Source organism: Cnephaeus nilssonii (assembly GCF_951640355.1).
Source record: "Cnephaeus nilssonii genome assembly, chromosome: 3".
NCBI lineage: Eukaryota > Metazoa > Chordata > Mammalia > Chiroptera > Vespertilionidae > Cnephaeus > Cnephaeus nilssonii.
Genome location: NC_137074.1, coordinates 1,367,547 through 1,386,297, shown reverse-complemented (window position 1 = coordinate 1,386,297; position 18,751 = coordinate 1,367,547). Strand labels below are relative to the sequence as shown.

The 18,751-nt window shown below is 59.6% G+C and overlaps 3 protein-coding genes across 3 annotated transcripts in view; 2 read left to right on the top strand and 1 right to left on the bottom strand.

Annotated features, from left to right (window-relative positions):
- The window catches only part of SYNJ1 (synaptojanin 1), a gene marked incomplete at its 5' end in the record, with an annotated part of 60,205 nt that extends 49,653 nt beyond the window's left edge, over nt 1-10,552 (top strand). Inside the window, 4 exons of the mRNA XM_079766905.1 lie at nt 555-649; nt 1,867-1,984; nt 2,087-2,280; nt 7,778-10,552. Of these exons, the coding sequence (XP_079623031.1) occupies nt 555-649; nt 1,867-1,984; nt 2,087-2,280; nt 7,778-8,509 (1,139 nt within the window). The 3' untranslated portion in view covers nt 8,510-10,552. The remainder of the gene's footprint in view (nt 1-554; nt 650-1,866; nt 1,985-2,086; nt 2,281-7,777) is intronic.
- Nucleotides 10,465-12,325, bottom strand: LOC307097034 (uncharacterized protein; the record flags this gene model as incomplete). Its single annotated transcript, XM_079766908.1, has 2 exons — nt 10,465-10,571; nt 11,146-12,325. The coding sequence occupies one exon, from the start codon at nt 12,323-12,325 to the stop codon at nt 11,168-11,170; it is 1,158 nt and encodes a 385-aa protein (XP_079623034.1). The 3' UTR covers nt 10,465-10,571; nt 11,146-11,167.
- Nucleotides 12,322-18,391, top strand: CFAP298 (cilia and flagella associated protein 298). Its single transcript, XM_079766906.1, has 7 exons — nt 12,322-12,462; nt 14,085-14,252; nt 15,487-15,554; nt 15,894-16,052; nt 16,818-16,949; nt 17,700-17,795; nt 18,094-18,391. Exons 1-7 carry the CDS (start codon nt 12,324-12,326, stop codon nt 18,202-18,204), a joined length of 873 nt encoding a protein of 290 aa, XP_079623032.1. The 5' UTR covers nt 12,322-12,323; the 3' UTR covers nt 18,205-18,391.
- The last annotated feature ends 360 nt before the right edge of the window (nt 18,392-18,751 follow it).

Sequence of the window (18,751 nt, the reverse complement as noted above, 5' to 3'; positions counted from 1 at the left end):
ATTGAGAGTAGAAGCCGTTCGTTCTGATGACAGTCACTGAGGGGCTGATGCGTCTCATAACCATTTCCTTTCAACCTGAGGTCTGCTCTCACCGCGGCCCACTTCTTCCCTGCGGCAGATGGCCTGCCTCCGGCCTCGGCCGTGGGGTTGTCACAGAAACCCCACAGGGCCCCTCCCGGGCCTTTACCATCAGGACGCCCCCCCCACGGCTGCCGCCCCGAGCGTGTGGTCCGAGCCCCTGTCAGCGGGTCTGTGTGCTCAGGAGCCCTCTCGGGGCATTCGGGACTGATGACCTTCGCCGTTAGCCAAAGCCACGTCCTTGTCACCACTTGCGCTCCGTCCCGCGGGCAGAGACAGCAGCCCCGGCCCGGCCATGTGCTGCGCGGTTCACTTACGACTGGTTTTTTCTTTCCCGCTTCAAGCGCCCCAAAGCCCCGGGGCGACGCGGAGAGAAAACCTGGGTAAAGGCGCCCGGCTTGAGCCGCTCTCCTCAGGACGGATCCGTGACGAGACGGGGGGTCAGTGATGGTTTCTTGTTTCTGCTTTAACCTCAGATGCACGTGTGATGCCTGTTCCAGGCCGCAGCCAGCCTTCTCCTCCAGCGGGACTCGCCGCCCCAGGACCCGCTGGACACGGCACCACCAGACCGGTAGGCAGCACCTGCCAGGGGTGGGCGGTCTGGGTTCGAGGTCCCAGTTTGCTTCTAGCCACAAGGGTTACCGTCAAGGCCTCTGCCTCTGTGAGGGAGTGAGCCGGGCAGCTCTCCTCCCTCCTGCGGGGCTGATGAGGACATAGCCGCCTTCAGTGAGAAGGATTTTACCGCCCATCGTTGTAGTAGACTTCAGGAGAAGGAGCCGTGTTAGAGCTGTTCTCACGGTGCCAGAGCGGGGCAGGGCTGTCCCCGTGCGCTCATCCGCCTTCCCTTCTCCGCGCAGTTGTCCATTATTCACCCGAGATGATGCTCCCGGGATGGGAGACATGCAAAGAGGAAGGAAGGAAGTGGACAGTGGTCAGTGGTGTGGGCTGGTCAGTGGCCCGGCCTGCGGGAGCCCTCGGCGGAGAGCGGGAACCGGGACCTGTTACAATAACTAGACATTCACAAGCCACGTCTAATTTCGAATCAGACTTCTCTTAAAACTTCTAAGCTAGAGATTGCTGCCTTCTCTCTTGTAGCTCTAGTTACCATCCACCCTAAACGTCACTCTCCTGTCTGTGGGAGCTCGCCCGGACTCCTTGCCTGCTCTCCTGTGCTCAGAAAGATGGCAAATGGCTCTTCACCGTCTCTACCACACCTCTCTCTCTCTCTCCCTCCCTCCCCAACCCCCCCCAAATCAGTGTAAAGTGTTCCCGGGTGAGGATTTAGAAAGCTGTTTCTCACCCGTGTGTCTCCCGTGGACCTAATGGACCAGCTGAGCAGTCGCGGGGAGCTCCTCCTGTGCCGGAACCAAGTCTCCCTTCCTCCGCGGCAGGCTCTGCGCCCGCCTGCCCGGGGCGTGGCCTGTGGGGAGGGACCGCCCTGCGGGGGGGCCTGGCCTGGTCCTCTGGCTTACGGCCTTGAGAAGCGCAGCCTTGCCTGCTCTCGACTTAAAATAGAGGCGAGAGGCGATGTCTACGGCCGAGGGGCACTTTGAAGAGGAGACGCCTCATGAGCTCCAGCCACACGGCGCCGGGCCCGTGTCCACTGGGAAACACAAATGCAGACTCCAAACGGGGTGGCTGTGAATCCGAGCAGCCAGCCTGCCCAGATGGGGCTGCCAGGAGGAGGAGAGAAAGGAAGCAGAGGGGATGCAGGGGCGGGGGTTCCAGTCGCACCTGCTGCGAGCAGCGAGCGTCTGAGCTGACGGCATGTGCTTCCTTCCCGTGCAGACCATCCCGCCCCGCGCCGGGGTGATCAGCGCCCCGCAGAGCCAGGCCCGGGCGTCCGCCGCGTCTGCTGGGAGGCCGGCTGCCGAGAGCCAGGGCAGAGCCTCCGAAGTCCCCAGAGGTAGGCACGGCCTCGAGATCTACCCGAGGCCCCGAGCCTCGGTGTAAAGGGGGTTCAACACGGCTTCCCAGGAAGCACCTGACTCGGAACATGACTTTCTAGGTTCACCTCTTCTTCCTGAGCCCCTGAAGCCTCAGGCCGCCCCGCCGGCTCCGAAGATGCAGGAGCCCCTCGTCCCCACAGCAGCCCCGCCGCCTCAGGCTGCCCCCCAGCCCGGCTTGGAGACGCCACCCCAGCCCCCGCCGCGGAGCAGGTCCTCCCACAACCTGCCCTCTGAACCCTCGGCGCAGCCGCAGGTGAGTCCCGTGGCGGTCTCGGAGCATGCTTATCTCGGTGAACAGGTGGACATCCGACTCGGCTGTCTCTTTAGTAGGAATAGCACCTTAAGACGCGACTTCAACCAGTGAGTGTCATTTGACGTCTGAGGCTAGTCCCATGACAAACGGATGTCAGGGTTTGCCTTTTTGTTTAACCTGTTGCTTAGATCGAGTTTCTCAGCGTGAGCCTAAGTGGGTACTTCGGGGACTTTCCAGGTGGCGTGGTGGCTTTTGAAGTGTCTGTGACTGTTCGATGCATAATTTACTGCGGGTGGTAAATGAATCAGGGTGGATGGCAGTGTGGGCTCTCCGTGTTGCTTTCACAGCCAGTGAATTAGTTTGGGCTTTCACTCCTGAGAGAGACGTCGGAGCAGCCCCTGACCATGGCGTGGGGTTCATGTCCCGTAAGGACACTCCTGCTGCTGCCGCCGCTGCCCGGGTTCGCGGTGGGGCCTGGGTCCCAGGGAGCTGAGACGGTCGTCCTGTTGGGGTTTAGGCGGCGGGTGTGGCAGCAGGCCTCATCACCAAGGCAGCCCCACCCGACTCTGCCCCGCGTAGAGCGCCCGGGAGGCGCGCCCTCGTGGCTGAGAGGGTGAGAGCAGCGCAGGGACGCGCGTGCCCGAGGGGTGGCACCCGCAGCGACGGCTGACATGTCCATCACCGTTACCTTAACGGGAGCAGTCACGCGAGTTGAATTGTATTTTTATTTGGGTGCTGCTTTACTTGGTTTTTGTTACATCTTTTCAGCAAAATTACTAGAATCAAATTTACGTTTAGTAAGTACATTTTTGTTATGTGGCCTTACATTTTATTTTATTCTAAACTTCAACTGGAAAAGACCATCAAGGCCAAGGAAATGTGTCAAGTTTTAAGTCTGCTTTTAAAGCTTGGGAGGGTTAAGTAAGAACCAGTACGTACTGGCAACGTCCCTGCAGCACATTGATGAGTTGTGTTTGCACTTACGTTTACCGATGTCTGAGTGTGTCCACCTAGTTGGCAGAAGTTAAGTTTATGCTTCTACACAGTGAAAAACATTAAAGTAAACGTGACTCTAAAGATTGTAAACACTGTCAGCAGTTAGCACACTCAGACCGTGGGTCACCTTTGTAAAAGCTGAAGCAGGACAGCAGTCAAGGGAGTAACATGTGCTTGACGCTAGTTCATGCCTCCACGTGGCTGTAGCTCTTTGTTCAGAAAACGGAGGGTCCTGAAGACCCAGGAGCGCGTCGGTGTCTGAGCCTTCCGGTGGCCACGAGTCCTTTCCGTCCTCCGTGAGAGGCGCTGTTGCCATTCCAGAGCGACGTGAATTCCTTCCTAAAGCTTGTGATGGTTAAGGCTCTTGGAGAGCGTGAAAGTAGGTCCGCGGCAGCGGGTGCCGGTTCCGGGTTCACGCCCACGGGGTGCCCTGGGCACGGCCTGTGCGTGCCAGTGGCCTGTGGCAGGGAGAGCCGGTCTCGCGCTCTGACCCGGTTTCGCTGACGGTCGCAGAGCCTGGCCACACGTCGGTGAGGACTCACTGCTCCGGAAAAGGCCCGGAGCAGACTGTCCGGGAAGTCAGTCTCAGCAGAAGGTCGTCTTGTGACCAAAGGACAGGAGGCTGAGGCCATTTTCTGGGCCCTCTCCATGGCCTGGTTTTCAGCGGAGTGGCCGTGGCTCGTGGAGGCAGCGTGTGCCCTGTGGGCCTGGTTTTCAGCGGAGTGGCCGTGGCTCGTGGAGGCAGCGTGTGCCCTGTGGGCCTGGTTTTCAGCGGCGTGGCCGTGGCTCGTGGAGGCAGCGTGTGCCCTGTGGGCCTGGTTTTCAGTGGCGTGGCCGTGGCTCGTGGAGGCAGCGTGTGCCCTGTGGGCCTGGTTTTCAGTGGAGTGGCCGTGGCTCGTGGAGGCAGCGTGTGCCCTGTGGGCCTGGTTTTCAGTGGAGTGGCCGTGGCTCGTGGAGGCAGCGTGTGCCCTGTGGGCCTGGTTTTCAGTGGAGTGGCCGTGGCTCGTGGAGGCAGCGTGTGCCCTGTGGGCCTGGTTTTCAGTGGAGTGGCCGTGGCTCGTGGAGGCAGCGTGTGCCCTGTGGGCCTGGTTTTCAGTGGAGTGGCCGTGGCTCGTGGAGGCAGCGTGTGCCCTGTGGGCCTGGTTTTCAGTGGAGTGGCCGTGGCTCGTGGAGGCAGCGTGTGCCCTGTGGGCCTGGTTTTCAGTGGAGTGGCCGTGGCTCGTGGAGGCAGCGTGTGCCCTGTGGGCCTGGGAGATGGTGTTCTGGAATCTGGTGTTCAGTTCCTCAGAAACTACCCAAGACGTGCGTTTTACGTTCTAAGTGTTCTTTCTGCCTCAGTCTTCGATGTCTAACTCCTGTGAACACTATATACACAGACACACTTTCTTTTAAGTTTCTGATGATGAAAATATATTTTATTATCAATGAATGATATATGTGCATATGTATTTTTAAATGTCTTAATTGATTTTCAGAGAGAGGCAGGGAGAGGGAGAGAGAGAAACATTGATGTCACGGATGGGTGCCTACCGTCCTGGGCATGTGCCCTGACCGGGAATCGAACCGGTGCCCTTTCAGTGCATGGGACAGTGCTCAACCAGCTGAGCCACACCGCCGGGCCACACCGCCAGGCCGAGGGTCCTGCTCTTTGTAGACTGTCCTTGTGGAGGCTCACAAAGGGTCCCAGGGCCTCCCGGGAGGAACACGCTGGAAGCGGGAGGAGGGGAAAGTGCTTTACCTTGTGTTCCTTTTAAACTTTGAACCATAAGAATAATGCCTGTTCAAGACATAATGAACATCTATAACTTCAAAACCTTCTGCAGTGGCAATAAGTTTAAAAGGATGAGATTTTAAAATACAACATATTTGATATTTTGATAATATGAAATAGCCTTAGCATTGAACATGTAGTAACTTTTATGTTTTTATTAATTCTGCCCCAAATCTGCAAAATATTTGAAACATAAAAGCACACATGAGTCCGGCCGGTGTGGCTCAGTGTCGACCTATGAACCAGGAGGTCAGGGTTCGATTCCCAGTCAGGGCGCATGCCGGGTTTTGGTCTCGATCCCCAGTGGGGGGCGTGCAGGAGGCAGCCGGTCAATGATTCTCTCTCGTCATTGAATCCAGGGGGCGGGGGGGAGGGGCAAGGGGAGGTGGGAATGCAAACATTTCATCCATGATGGGCTGCTTAGAATATTTTAGAGCTTTGAAAACCTATTTGGATTATTATTTTTGGAATAAACTTGAAATACGTTGGTTAGTAATCAACCTCAGATAAAACTGAACTTTGAGCCCTAATTCAGCAACACATTTTTTGTTCAAAATGACTAAGTTGGAACTGTTGCTTGAACTCACGCTATGACCTGCCAGCGTCACTGCTCCGGGTGAGCTGGCGCTGGGAGCGCCCCGCGGGGCTGCGGCTGCCCGGCGCCTCCTAACTCTCTCCTCTGCTGTCTGTTCCTCTCTCCAAGCAGGAGCGGCCGTCAGGGTAACAGGTACCGGACTGTTTCTCAATTCCCGCCCGCTTCTCACCTGTCGCAGCGCATAGATGTATGGGTCTTCTGCTTCATACATTCCGTGTCACCCGTTTCTAAGCACCTGTCACGTTAATAAACTGTTCTCATGTCATCAGACCTGCTTTTTTTCCTTAGTATTTTTAATTTTTAGGAACCATTTTAGTTGTTCTTGTTTATGCTTTATGATATTTTGCTTTGTGGTATTTTTAATGAAAATTAACAAAACTAAACCTTGTAACTTCAATAAGGTAAGCTTTATGTATATGAAAGTCTATTTGGCAAAACTAAATTGATTCTTGGCATAATTAATTCTTTCCTTGGGTTTCTTTTGGAAAAATGTTTTTCAAATAATTTTAGTTGCAAATTGTTTTTAGTAAGGAAGACTCGATGGTGTGGAAAGATGGAAAGTCAGTCTCACATCCGGGCTGTTTAAAGGTCCCTCCACACCTTTCTCTGAAAGCGCCGCCGCCTGCGCGCTCGGCCCTTCCGTTCTCCTCCCTGTGGCGTCTGCGTGTGGGCTGTGTGTCTGCCATGGGGACCCGGTCCCGTGCCCTGTTCTGTTTTGTTGTGTTAACCATGAGCAACCCAGACATATTGGCATATGGAGTTGACGAACTTCATGACGTCTCTGAAGGAATTTCCATGTGTGAGCCCGCTTACCTCTAGTTCTCAGAATACAGTTTAGAGTCTGAGACCTGTTCACGCTCTCATTTTCTACAAATTTATTGTCAGTGTTCAAAGAAAAACACACTTATTTGTTCAAGTGTAAAGCACGCCGTAGGCCAATTGGACAAGACGCTCATATACGTGAAGTTGCTCACTGACCGCCCCGTCCCTCCAAGGCGGCCGTCCCTGTCCGAGGCCCGAGGCCCTGCTCGGAGGCCCGTGGGCGCTGGAGGGGGACCCGCCACCCTGGTTTGCCGCGGCCCATGAACCTTTAGTTGTTGGCTTAACAGCTAAGTTCATGTTGTAGCCTCCATGTCCTGAGCTAGAGTTCTCTCCTTTCCTTCTCAGCCCAGAGGCTTGCTTTATGTTTAAATTAGGCATTGCCATCCAAGGCGTCCACCGCGTTTTCAAATTAAAACGAAGTGCCTGGCAGCTACTCTGCCCTGTGGCTGGGATCCTGGCTTTGTTCCCCGGGAGACAGGCCGAGCTCAGTGCGGCTGCGCTTCCCTCCCGGCTTCCTGTGCACAGGCCCGGCCACCACGGTGCACTGAAGCCCGGACTCTGACCTCCAGCCCGGGCACAGACAGCTGCACGTGCCAGCACCGGGCACCACGCCGGGCCCAGCTGCGCTGTGGTCATGGAGTTAGCGCACCCAGTAGGCGGTGGGCTTTGTAAATGATGGGTGTCAGGTCGTCACTGCCTGGTGATTGCCAAGCACACCTGGGCGCTCAGGGCCATTTTTACCAGATGAGGCGGGTCAGTTAGGAGCCGTCCGTCACCCCAGCGGCTTCTACAGAGGCGGCGGCACACCTGTCCCCCGGGGAAGGAAGGGCGAGGTCTCGCTCGGATGCAGCGCACTGGGGGTTCATGCTCATCCCTGCGCTCGCATTTCCCTGGCACATGAGCCGCACCTGAACGTGGATGTAGAAGAGGGAAGCCACGCCGCCGTCACAGGTGGGGTTGGGATTTCACGGGCTTCGCATCAGCAGGTTCTCGGTGTGCTGCCGTCTCCGAGAGCTGGGCCTGAGCGAAACTCGTTCGCTAGTTCCGGACGATTCCATGGACCAGATCAGTACCTGCATGAACGAAACAAGCTCTATTGAATAGAGGGATTTACTTAGCTGGGGGTTTTTCAAGAATAAGATTTTAGCTGTTTTATCTTAACCCACCAGAGAAACAAGGACACAAGCTGCTTTTTGTTTCTAAGTCTATGCCTGCCCCCAACAAGAGCAGTTGAGACAGAAAGCCAGCGCAGGGAGTGGGCGGTAAGCGTGTCACTTCCGGTGTGTTTCTGACTGCGTGCTGTTTCTCTCCAGGTGAAACCCAACGGCGTCCCCGCCGTCAGACTGGAATCGCCCTCGAAGAGCGACCCGTTTGAAGACCTGTCACTTAGTCTGCTTGCCCTGCCGCAGGCCCAGCCGCCCGTGCACCCCGCCCCTGTCCTCGCCCCGGGCCCGCCGGGGGTGGTCCCCCTGCCTCCTGCCACCCAGAGTAACAGCAGCTTTTTGAGTTCCGTGAGCTGCATGCCAGCACTGCCTCCGCTTCCAGCGCGGACCAGATCCCAGGAGAACGCGCGATGCTCTCCGAACCCATTCGCCCCGGCCTTCCCTGGCACAGACCTCCCCGCCGACAGGACGAACCCGTTCAGAGCCCCGTCCAGGGGCGCAGAGGCGGCCACGCGGCCCCTGGAGCCTGACCCCCGCGCTCCCTTCCCTCCTCCTCAGCCCGACGGCTTTCAGGACCGCGCTCACCTGCAGGCCCAGGCCACAGTGAGCGCCAGCCCCCCGCGGGGGTGGGTGACCTTCGAGGAAGAGGACTTCGGGGTGACAGCGAAGTCGAAGGCAGCTGGTCCGGGCTCCCTGGGCCCTCGGCCCGGCCCGTCCTCCGGCCCCGGCGTGACCTTTGGCGATGACTGGGGTAAAGGGACGGGTGTTCCCCCCTGTGCGCTGCCCTCGCGGAGGCCGCCCCCGCCTCCCGGTTCTGCGCTCCCCGCAGGCCCCGCCCCTCCAGCCGACCCTTTCACGGCTCTAGACTTCACGGAAAGATAGCCGCAGGCCACGGCGCTCCGTGCTGGCAGAGCGAGACCGGCATTGTTCTCCGTTACGTGCAATCGTCCTTGTTCCTGCACTGACGCCCAGAAATACCACTGTGTCCTGTGTACAGCGTTGGAGTGTGTGTATATTGGAAATAGGGAAACCTTCTCGTCACTCACTGGCGTCCTGGTGTGTTTGTTGGGTAACTGAGAGCAGGAGCCATAAAAGTGCTCAGAACTCCTCTGGAAAGGAGACCCCACTCAGATCCTTGGTGAGTCTCCAGAGAACTTCGGGAAGCCCCACAGCTCCCGCTGGCCTGGCCCTGCGCTCACAGCAGTCACCAAAGAGCTGTCCGCGTGACGCCGACACGGGATTCTGAGAGGCATCGCTTTAAAGAGAGTGAGTGCACACATGCGCACACGTGTGGTGTATGCACTCACACATTCTCACACTCGTCCCCTAAACTCGAGGGCATGACCCAGACCAAATCTGTCTCTAAAAGCTCTGAGAGTTCTCTTCTCAATATTTCATTATCAGAAAGTCGGCTGTCAGTGAAATTTGGACATGTCTTTAATTTTCTTTCCAAAACTAGAATGATCCTCACTCCTGAAACAGCATTTTCTCTTTGCGTGCGCGCGCACACACACACACACACACACACACACCCCTCGGCACTCTCCATCCAGGCCCCTGAGCGGGAAGCACGTGTCGCAGTCTGTCCTGCAGACACTCCAGCCCTTTCCGAGGAGCGGGTGGCGCGTGTGTCTGCAAGGCACGTGCCGTGGGTTCAGTGAGACATTCAGTGCCAAGTGTCCCCTCTGTACACGAAGGTGTGTGCTGCCTGCTCCCTCCGCCTCCCGTCGGCTGCTCTGCCTCTGGAGCTTCCTTGGCTGGGAGAGCAGCCGGGTGGGGGGTGCACTCTGCACTGGGTCTTCCCTGCAGGTCTGCTCCATCCACTGACCCCGCTTTTATGAAGCACACGGAATTTTTACAGAATGTAGTGTTTTGATATCATTAAGTAATCCCAATCAGGAATCCTTGGGCAGTTGTTTTGTTGTAAATTTAAGCTAAAGTCATCGGTACCCAGTAAGACTTACATTAACGCTCCTTCCTATAAAGCGTTGTGTGTCCACCTAAACCCCGTGTCCTCACTGAACCTTGACGGATGTGCATCGGGGAGAGCAGGAGCGGGGCCCGTGGTGAGAGAGTGGAGAAGCACAGAACTGCATTGCACTTAGCCACAGAAAGCAAATCCCCAGGGAAAGTGCTTTTCTAAATGCTCAAATGTTATCAGCATCCTCTATTTATAGACGTAATCCTCTCTGTTCACAGCCAGTAACTCTTGGGAGTTTTCTGTTGTGCTTTTTGAGGTTCTAAGCATTTCAGCAACAGTGTATCTTCAACAGCAGTATTACTCTAAGCGGGATGCTTCAAATGTGAACTAACGTGTCCAAACTGTGGCTTTAGCTTCTACGTGATCAGTGTGTGGTATTTGCTCTCTATTAGCCAAACAATTCCTTTCGGCAGCGGCTCTGTGAGCAGTCTCCCGGCGAGCCCACACTGCCTGGAACACACCCCGTGCAGCAGCGCGGCCTCGATCCGGAAATGGACTCGGCAAGTTGCTGAAAGTGCACCAAGCTATGGAAGTTAAAGGTACGCTGCCGATAACTGGCCGTTACTCTGTCTTACTGAAATCTACCAGTTCCATTAAAAGCAGCAGAATTTAGACACAGGAGCTCTGTGAATTCTCTGTTCTCCATAGTAGATTGCTGTTGATATGTAAGAACTTTATTGCTTATGTGGCACACGATATTTATAACTGTACTTTATAGAAGTCTATATTACAGTCAGTGGTATACATTCTGTACATATCCTGTGAAATGTGCTGTCCTGTGAAATAAATAGACCTTCTCTACCATATCGACCACGTTGCTCAGAGGGAAGGCTTTTTCTCAGCTGTCTTCCTTGACCTTGACTTGACATGTACAAGTTAGTAGCATTTGGGGATTCACTCTTGTTGTCAAATCAGGTATTTTAATTCAAGATCTTCTTTTCATCCATTTTACTTCTCAGTGCTCTGAGAAGAAAGATACTGAGATTAGTGATCATCATCAAGAAGCCGTGCACTTATTCTGTAATTTTATGATAATTTGAGATATAGATGCAGTTGTAAGAAATAAGAGATCCCAGGTACCCTTACCCAGTTGTCCCTAGTGGATGCATTTTGCAAGACTAGTAAGTACCACAACCAGGCCATGACATGGAGACATTTTCATCTGCAAAGGTCCGCCCTCACGCCGCCCTTTCCCACCACCTCCCGTCCCATCACCCTTTCCCTGGTCCGTAATTTCTCGTAACCACTAGTCTATTCTCCATTTCTGTGATTTTGCCACTTCAAGAATTTTATATAAATGGATCCTGGCCAGCGTGGCTCAGTGGTTGGGCATCGACCTATGAACCAGGAGGTCACGGTTGGATTCCTGGTCAGGACACATAACTGGGTTGAGGGTTTGATCCCCAGTGTGGGGTGTGCAGGGGGCAGCCGACCCATGATTCTCTCTCATCATTGATGCTTCTATCTTCCTCTCCTCCTCTGAAATAAAAATATACTTTTAAAAATAAAAAAGACATGGATCCATATGGTAGGTAACCTTGTGGAGATGGCTTTTTTACTCAGCACAGTTCTCCGGAGATCCTCCAGTGTGTGTGCCAACAGTCACTTCCTCTTACTGCTGGGAGTGTCCCCCGGAGACCCGGGCCTGCCTTCCCGATCAGGAGCCAGGCATTGGCCAAGGTGCCGGCACCGCCTGCCCCAGGGTCTGGGCGGTCCTGGCCCGCAGCGCCGGCGCCGGAGGGAGGTGAACGCTCCCCCGGGCTCCACCGCTGGGCTGCCGGCCGGGCCAGCAGCCTTCCCGGCCCCAGCGGATGGGCGTTCCCAGGCGGACTGTCACCCACCGCGAGGGTGCTGACGGGGGAGCCCACGGTCGGAAGGGGCGGCGGGTGCTTGAAACAGTCCCGTCCGGTCACAGTGGCGTGGCCGCTCCCAGGAGGAAGCCAGGGGAGCCTGTGGTCAGGGCCTCGGCAAATGTCCCCCTGGAAGGCGTCCCCGGCCGTCCCGCCGGCACCGCAGCGCCCTGGGTCCGGGCTCCGGGTCCGGGCGGGCTGTTCCCCCGTCACTGCGGCCTGGGCTCCGCCAGACCGGGGACCGGGACCTGCGGCGGGCGACTCGGCGGCGGCCCCTCGGGAGGCGGGGACGGGCGGGTCGGATGCGTCCGCGGCGGACACGGCCCGCGGCCCCCGGGAGCCCCGGACCAGCGGAGCGTCACCCACAGCGGCTGCGACCCGAGCTCGCGACCCCAGCGTCCGGACCGGAAGCAGCGGGGCGTTCCCGGAAGTGGGCGCTGCAGGAGGCGGAAGTGCTGCTGACACCGGGGCACGAGGACACACCTCCCCGCGCGCGCTCACCACCCGCCCGCCCGCCCGCCCGTCCTCCCGGGTGGACTCGGCCCGGGCGAGTGGACGGGGCGAACCGCTGCCTCCGCGGCTCCGTCTGTTGGGAGCGTTGCCCAGACAACAGTCACTTCCGGAGGCGGGGCGGGCCGGTCGGGCCCGGGCTCCGTGCTCACCTGCTCCGGGACTGGGTCGCCGGCGCCCCGCGCACCCAGCTTCCCGACCGCGGGCTCGGACTTGAGCAGCCGCCCCCCCAACCTCCCAAGACGCTGTGTTTCCTCGTTGCTCCTGGCAACAGTCACTTCCGGGAGCGAGTGCTGTTCCCCGTAGCGGCGGTTGGCGGGCGGCGGCGGTGGTGCCCGCGGGGCGAGGGGCCGCCATGGTGCTGCTGCACGTGAAGCGGGGCGACGAGAGCCAGTTCCTGCTGCGGGCGCCGGGGAGCGCGGGGCTGGGGGAGCTCACGGAGCAGGTGGCCCGCGTCTACAACGCGCGGCTCAAGGTGCAGCGCCTCTGCTCAGGTGGGGCCTGCGGGGGCCGGGGCGGGGGGCCTGCGGGGGCGGGGGCGGGGGGCCGTGGGAGGGGGGACGGGGACGGGAGTCAAGTTTGTACAGATGAGCAGCAACCGGGCTTGAAATGGGGGTCACCAGCAGAGAAACGGGGGCCGAGGGAGGCTCTGAGTGTCTCGGGCCAGGATTGGGGCGCCGCGGGGAGCCCCCTGGAGAGGGAAGAGCGCCAGGAGGGACCCCAGAGACGGGGCGAGCGCTGGCGTTTGGAAAGAGTGGCCGGTGCTGAGACCCCTGAGGGGAGCGTTTTGCGGGGGACACCCCGGGCCGCCCTCCAGGCTGAGCCAGGGCCCCCCACTCCTCCCCCTCGGGACGCGCAGCCCGGCCCCGGCGCCTGGCCTCCTGCACACGGGGCAGCGCTGTCCGAGGGCACTGGCCCTGCTTGCGCCGCCCGGTAAGGCGTCCGCCGGCCACGGGGCCACGGGGCCCCTGAGCGATGGAAATGTGGCCGGAGCGGCCTTTGAAATGGATTTCACTTTAATTACGTCCAACAGCCCCGCGCGGCTGGAAGCTGCCTCCTCGGAGGGCGGCGGAGTTTGTCACCAGAACATGTGACCTTGTCTTCATGAAGTGTACTTGTCACTTATTCATAAAAGTCCTTACCCCAAAACAAGCTCCACAGTAAACGTTATTTTAAAATTAAAGCGTTTGGGGGAGAAAGGGGACTCGACCTATTTGTATAAAATTGTCCATGAAAATGTGGCGCTGAATGCCGTCCTGTTCGAGCACTTAGGTCCCTGCATGGATTCTAAGGTGGCCATTGCCCACTGCCGGCCAGACAGGCCTGGCGCCGGGCAGGGAAAGCAAGGGGGCGAGGCCAGCTGCTCGGCCCGGGGCTCAGGGTGTGTGTGTGTGGGGGCGGGGGGGTCACGACCACTCCGTGCAGTTACACTACATGCGGTGTCTCCAGGGGTGTGGGAAGGCCCAGCTCCCTGAGACCCTGTCTGGTTAAGGGAGGGAGGGGGAGGGAGGGAGGAAGGAAATACTGTCAGGTTAAAATGTGGACGGGTTTGGGAGTGAATGTTGGTGGAATGGAAAACATGAAGCCATCATCGGAGTAGCGAGCGTGACCTAGAGAACCGGGACTTGTCCTGCTCTCCACTTCCCAGGGCGCGCTGCCTCCAGCCCTCCCGCTGGTTGGATTCACATAAATTATTTGGAAAGTGTTTTTCTAAAGTTGCCTGTGAAATAGCAGCCGTTGGACTGAGCAGCCTCAGCTAGCACAGCTGCGGGGGGGGGGGGGGGGGGGGATGGGGTAAATCCGAGAGGGTGTGAGCACAGACTTGGAGAGCGGAACGCCCGTGCGGGGTGTGCAGACTGGGGGCGAATGTCAGTCTGTGCCCCCCCGAGCCCGGGGAGTCCGGCACAGCACACAGGCCAGGCTCGGCCCGCCGCCCACCGTGGCCGCCGCTGACCTCGGACGGGAGGGTCATGTGCTGGAGGTCACATGCGGGTCTGGCACGCGTCAGATAGCTAAGTGTTCGTTAAATGAAGCCTCGAGCCGCCGGGCAGACCCCTAACCAAGGGGACCGGTGTCGGTGAGGTGGTGGACGCGCTGTCTGTCTCCTGTCGTTAAGAGATGGAAGAACTGGCGGAGCACGGCGTGTTCCTGCCCCCGAACATGCAAGGCCTGACGGACGAGCAGGTGGAGGAGCTGAAGCTCCGGGACGAGTGGGGCGAGAAGTGCGTGCCCAGCGGAGGCGCCGTGTTTAAGAAGGACGACGTCGGACGCAGGAACGGCCACGGTAAGTGCGCTCCGCTCCGCGGGCCTGACCCGGCCTGGGCGAGGCGGCTTGGTCAGGAGCGGAGTCAGGGAGCCCTGGCGGGGCGCCGCGTGCACGGACCGGCCCGAGGGGTGAGGGGTGAGGGGTGAGGGGTGAAGACAGCGCCTGTCTTGCTCTGGGTGAGCTAGCTTTAATGTATCGGGGAGCCACGTGAAGTTGCCGTTTTTGTGGGTCACAAGTGGTTGAAAATTGGCGATTTCATAGGGTACAGCCTGAGAGTTATGGGGGGGGTCACTGAAAACCTATCGGAGGGTGTTTTGTTACGATGGGCAGAACCGGCTTCGTTAGAGGTTTGTGGGGAAGAGGCGGTGACGGCAGCTCCAGGTCCCCCTGGGTCTCCGTCACCCTCGCGGGTGCACCCAGGAGAGGACGCGGCCGGCCAGTGGGTGGCTCAGTGGGCGGCGGCGACTCTGACGCTTGTCCCTCTGCACCTGACAGCAGCAGGGACGTCACTGTCACCAACAGTCACCCACGTGCCTGCTGTGCCCACACCGCGAGGGGCACCGAGATACCGCGTGTCCTGCACGGTCTGTGCACGCTCCCCTGGGCGTGTATGTTTTTCATTTCCTGTGTAAACACGTGTACTGGGGATAATAGGAATTTCTAGCACTTCCTGCGCCTCCACCGGAAAGTGGCTGCTTGTCTTCCATGCCTGTTCCGGCCTAACCTCGCTCTCAGCCTGGAGAGACTTTGCATCAGCGGAAAGCAGTCCTGAGGACAGAGTTGTGAGCGTCGGTATTCCGTGTCTGGTCGGCACTGTCCTCAAGGACGGAAGGTCCGACCTTGCCCATCGCCCTTAGGCCTGGACATTCCGTCTCCCTTGTTTTTGCTTCTAAACTTTCAAGTTAGGATTTTTCCCTGTTAGGGCTGAGCAGCTCTGGGCGCCGAGCCCAACCCCACCGCACCGGCTTCTGTAAAGTTGTACTGGGGTGCGTGCCCCCAACCTGTCTCAGCAGCGTCTGTGGCTGAGCGGTGGCCAGGAGGCGGCCACCACGGGCTGAACTGTGTGCTGGGCCCGCACAGCCCCCGCTCTGCGCCTCTGCCCCCGTGCGTGGGGCGCCCTCCCGTCTGCATCGCCAGCCGTCTGTCCGTCGCCGAGGCCGGGCTTCGTCCCATGTCGCCGCCTCCCGCCTCCGATGAAGGCTGGGCGCTCGGAGAGTGGTAACGGCGGCGTCCCCCCTCCCTGTTTGTGCAGCTCCCAATGAAAAGATGAAGGAAGTCCTGAAGAAGACGCTGGAAGAAGCCAAAGCGATGATCTCCAAGGTGAGCTTGTCCGGGAGACCGAGTCCCGAGTCCCTGCCCACCGGCCTCCCTCTTCCTGCTGCTTTAAGCTCCGGGGGCGAGTGGGGGGCCCTGGCTTCCTCCACGGCTGTGCCATTCGCCCCGACCCTCCCGTCCTCCCGTCCCCCCAGTCGGCAGGATGCATGGCTCCAGGGGGTGGGCTCCCTGTGGAGCCCGTGGGCATGAGGCCCGGGCACCCTCCCCCCTCCACCTGTGAAGACGGAGCCAGCAGCCAGCCCGAGGCAGACGCCTCGCCTGGTCCAGGGCTGGATAAAGGCCTGTGCCCTGGTGGCTGCGTGTCGTAACCGCTGCCGCTTTCAGAAACAAGTGGAAGCCGGTGTCTGCGTCACCATGGAGATGGTGCAGGACGCCCTGGACCAGCTCCGGGGGGCAGTGATGATTGTGTATCCCATGGGCTTGCCGCCCTACGACCCCATCCGGATGGAATTTGAAAATAAGGAAGACTTGTCGGGCACTCAGGTGTGTGGCTCCCCGCCCTGCGCTCCCCCCAGAGCGGCCCCGGTCTCACCTCCTCTTCCGGGGGCAGCTTTTGTCCAGAGGGGAGTTCTGATCTGGGGGTGGGAGGGTGGGGTGAGGCGGGCGAGAGGGTGTGCATGGCCGAGGGCGTGCTCACGCCCGGCGGGGAGGCTTGGCAGGCTGCCCAAGGCAGGAACGGAGACATTGCCTTTGGGGCCACCGGAAGCCGGAACCCTAACTTATGCCTGTTTGCACCCCAACGTTTTGGTCCCTTTGCTGGACTTGGTGTCCCAGCCCTTCCGCTTGTTTCGTGCTCTCCCCTCTTTGTCTCGTTCTTCCTCATCCTGGGGGAGAGCGTCCCTGGGCGCCTCAGCATCCTTCCGAGGGACCCAACATGATGGGCTCGCCGCTTCCCTGGCAGGGAGTGCAGTCAGGGCGGGGCTGACACTGACAGGGCGGGCGCTAACCCCATGAGGGCCCCGTGGTGGGGAGTCCGTGCCCCCACGGGGCTTGGGCAGGAGGGCAGGTCCTGGCACCGGCCTGGCCTCCGGCACGGGGGCGGGGTGAGGGGTAGGGGACCCCGTGCAGGGCACCGGCCCGGCTCCCGGCACGGGGGTGGGGTGAGGGGTAGGGGACCCCGTGCAGGGCACCGGCCTGGCTCCCGGCACAGGGGCGGGGTGAGGGGTAGGGGACCCCGTGCAGGGCACCGGCCCGGCTCCCGGCATCGGGGACACTGGGTCCTGTGACCGGGGGTCCTCCCGCGGCCAGGCGGCACTGAGCGTCATCGCGGAGCCGGACGCGCAGCTGTGGTGGGCCGCCAAGGAGCTGCGCAGGACGAAGACGCTGTCGGACTACGTGGGCAGGAACGAGAAGACCAAGATCATCGTCAAGATCCAGCAGGTGAGCGCGGCCGGGCCGTTCCTGTTGGCTTTCGCTGGCGCCCCTCAGGGTGGGGCTGCACTCAGCTCCTGTGGCCTGTGGCCTGGACTTGGAGTAAACCTGCCTCTTAGCCCCAACCCGGACGCGGGGAGCCGGAGCACCTGGCAGCACCGGGCGTCTGTCCTCATGGGCACGGGGCCGCCGTGTTCATTTCAACACTGATAGCCAGGCCTGCCCTGACGGTCTGGCTCAGTGGATGGGGCATCGGCCTGAGGACTGAAGGGTCCCGGGTTCGATTCCGGTCAAGGGCACAGATCGGGGTTGCGGGCTCGGTTCCCAGCGTGGGGCGTGCAGGAGGCAGCCGGTCAGTGGTCCTCTTATCATGGATGTTTCTCTCTCTCCCTCTCCCTTCCTCCCTGAAACCAATAAGGAATATATCTTTCTACAAGAACGAGGGCTACATTAAGTGAAAATATTCCTCAAAATGCCCAGCCCCCAGTGCTGCCGTCTAGGGAGGAGGGTCGGCGCGTGCCCGTGGCTTCCGGCTGCAGGCTGTTGTGGCCGCGGCGCCCCAACCATTCGCTCCCATCTGCCCTCCCTGGTCTGCAGGCTCACATGGGCCCGCCCTGCCTGTCCACCACGAGGGCCAGCGCGGGCGGCTGAAGCCAGGCCCCGGGACTCGTGGTCGACCTGTTAACCTCTGCGGTGACACGCTCCCCGTCACCTGGTCGTCCCTGACGCATGCCTAACCCGTGTCTCCCGTGTTCGCAGCGGGGACAGGGTGCGCCCGCCCGGGAGCCGGTCATCAGCAGCGAGGAGCAGAAGCAGCTGATGCTGTTCTACCACCGCCGACAGGAGGAGCTCAAGGTGCGGGAGCCGTGTCCACACGCACATGCACACGCACACACGCGTGTACACACACACACACCGCTTCCCCCAGGGGTCAGCAGTGCTGCAGCGGGGCTTTCCAGAGCTTCGGCCTCTGCTGGGCTGTGGGTCCTGCCAGGCGCACACGCACACACATACACACGCGCGCACACCCCGCCCCCGGGTTAGTCTGGAAGCGTCCTGCTTGGGCGGCTGGGGGAGGTTACAGTTCATCTTCGTCACTTTATGTTGCAAAAGTTTCCTGAGATGCCTTCCTCAGTGAGACGTTTCTCTCCAGAAACTGGAAGAAAACGACGACGACTCGTGTTTGAACTCCCCGTGGGCCGACAGCACCGCGCTGAAGAGACATTTCCAAGGCGTGAAGGACATCAGGTGGAGGCCGAGGTGAAGCTCCCGGCCAGGAAGCGCCAGAGCACCGGCTCCCCTCTCTGTAGGCAGACGGTAACCATAGCAACAGGATGCCGTGACCACTGAGGGAAAGACGTTGGGTTTTCCAGGTTTCCTAGTTTCCGAGTTTGAGGTTTTACGATAAAATTGATTAAAGGTCGTAGACTTCACACGTCCTCGGAGAGTCTGCCTGCATTCTTTCCCTCTGCGGTTTGCTTTGAGGGCCTCCTGTGGCCGATCCTGAGGGGGACCTGCCCCCTCCATCCGGTCCGGCTGGTGTACGCTCTCAGGCCGCTGCCCTGGAGGGAAGCTCAGCGTCAGTGGCCACTAGAGGGCGCCGCCGCCTGCCCCTGTTTCCTTGGCCTGCAGGTCTGTCCGAGAGGGACTGGAGCCGGGCAGCTCGGTTCACAGGTGAAGGTCACCTCCTGGCTGAGGCTCCACCAGATGGAGGGGCAGTCGGTGCCGTCTGACCTGGAACCTGATGTTCCCAGGCAGAGTCTGCACTCCCAGCCCTCAGCTCAGCTCCCTGCTCTACCTCCCTCCTCCCC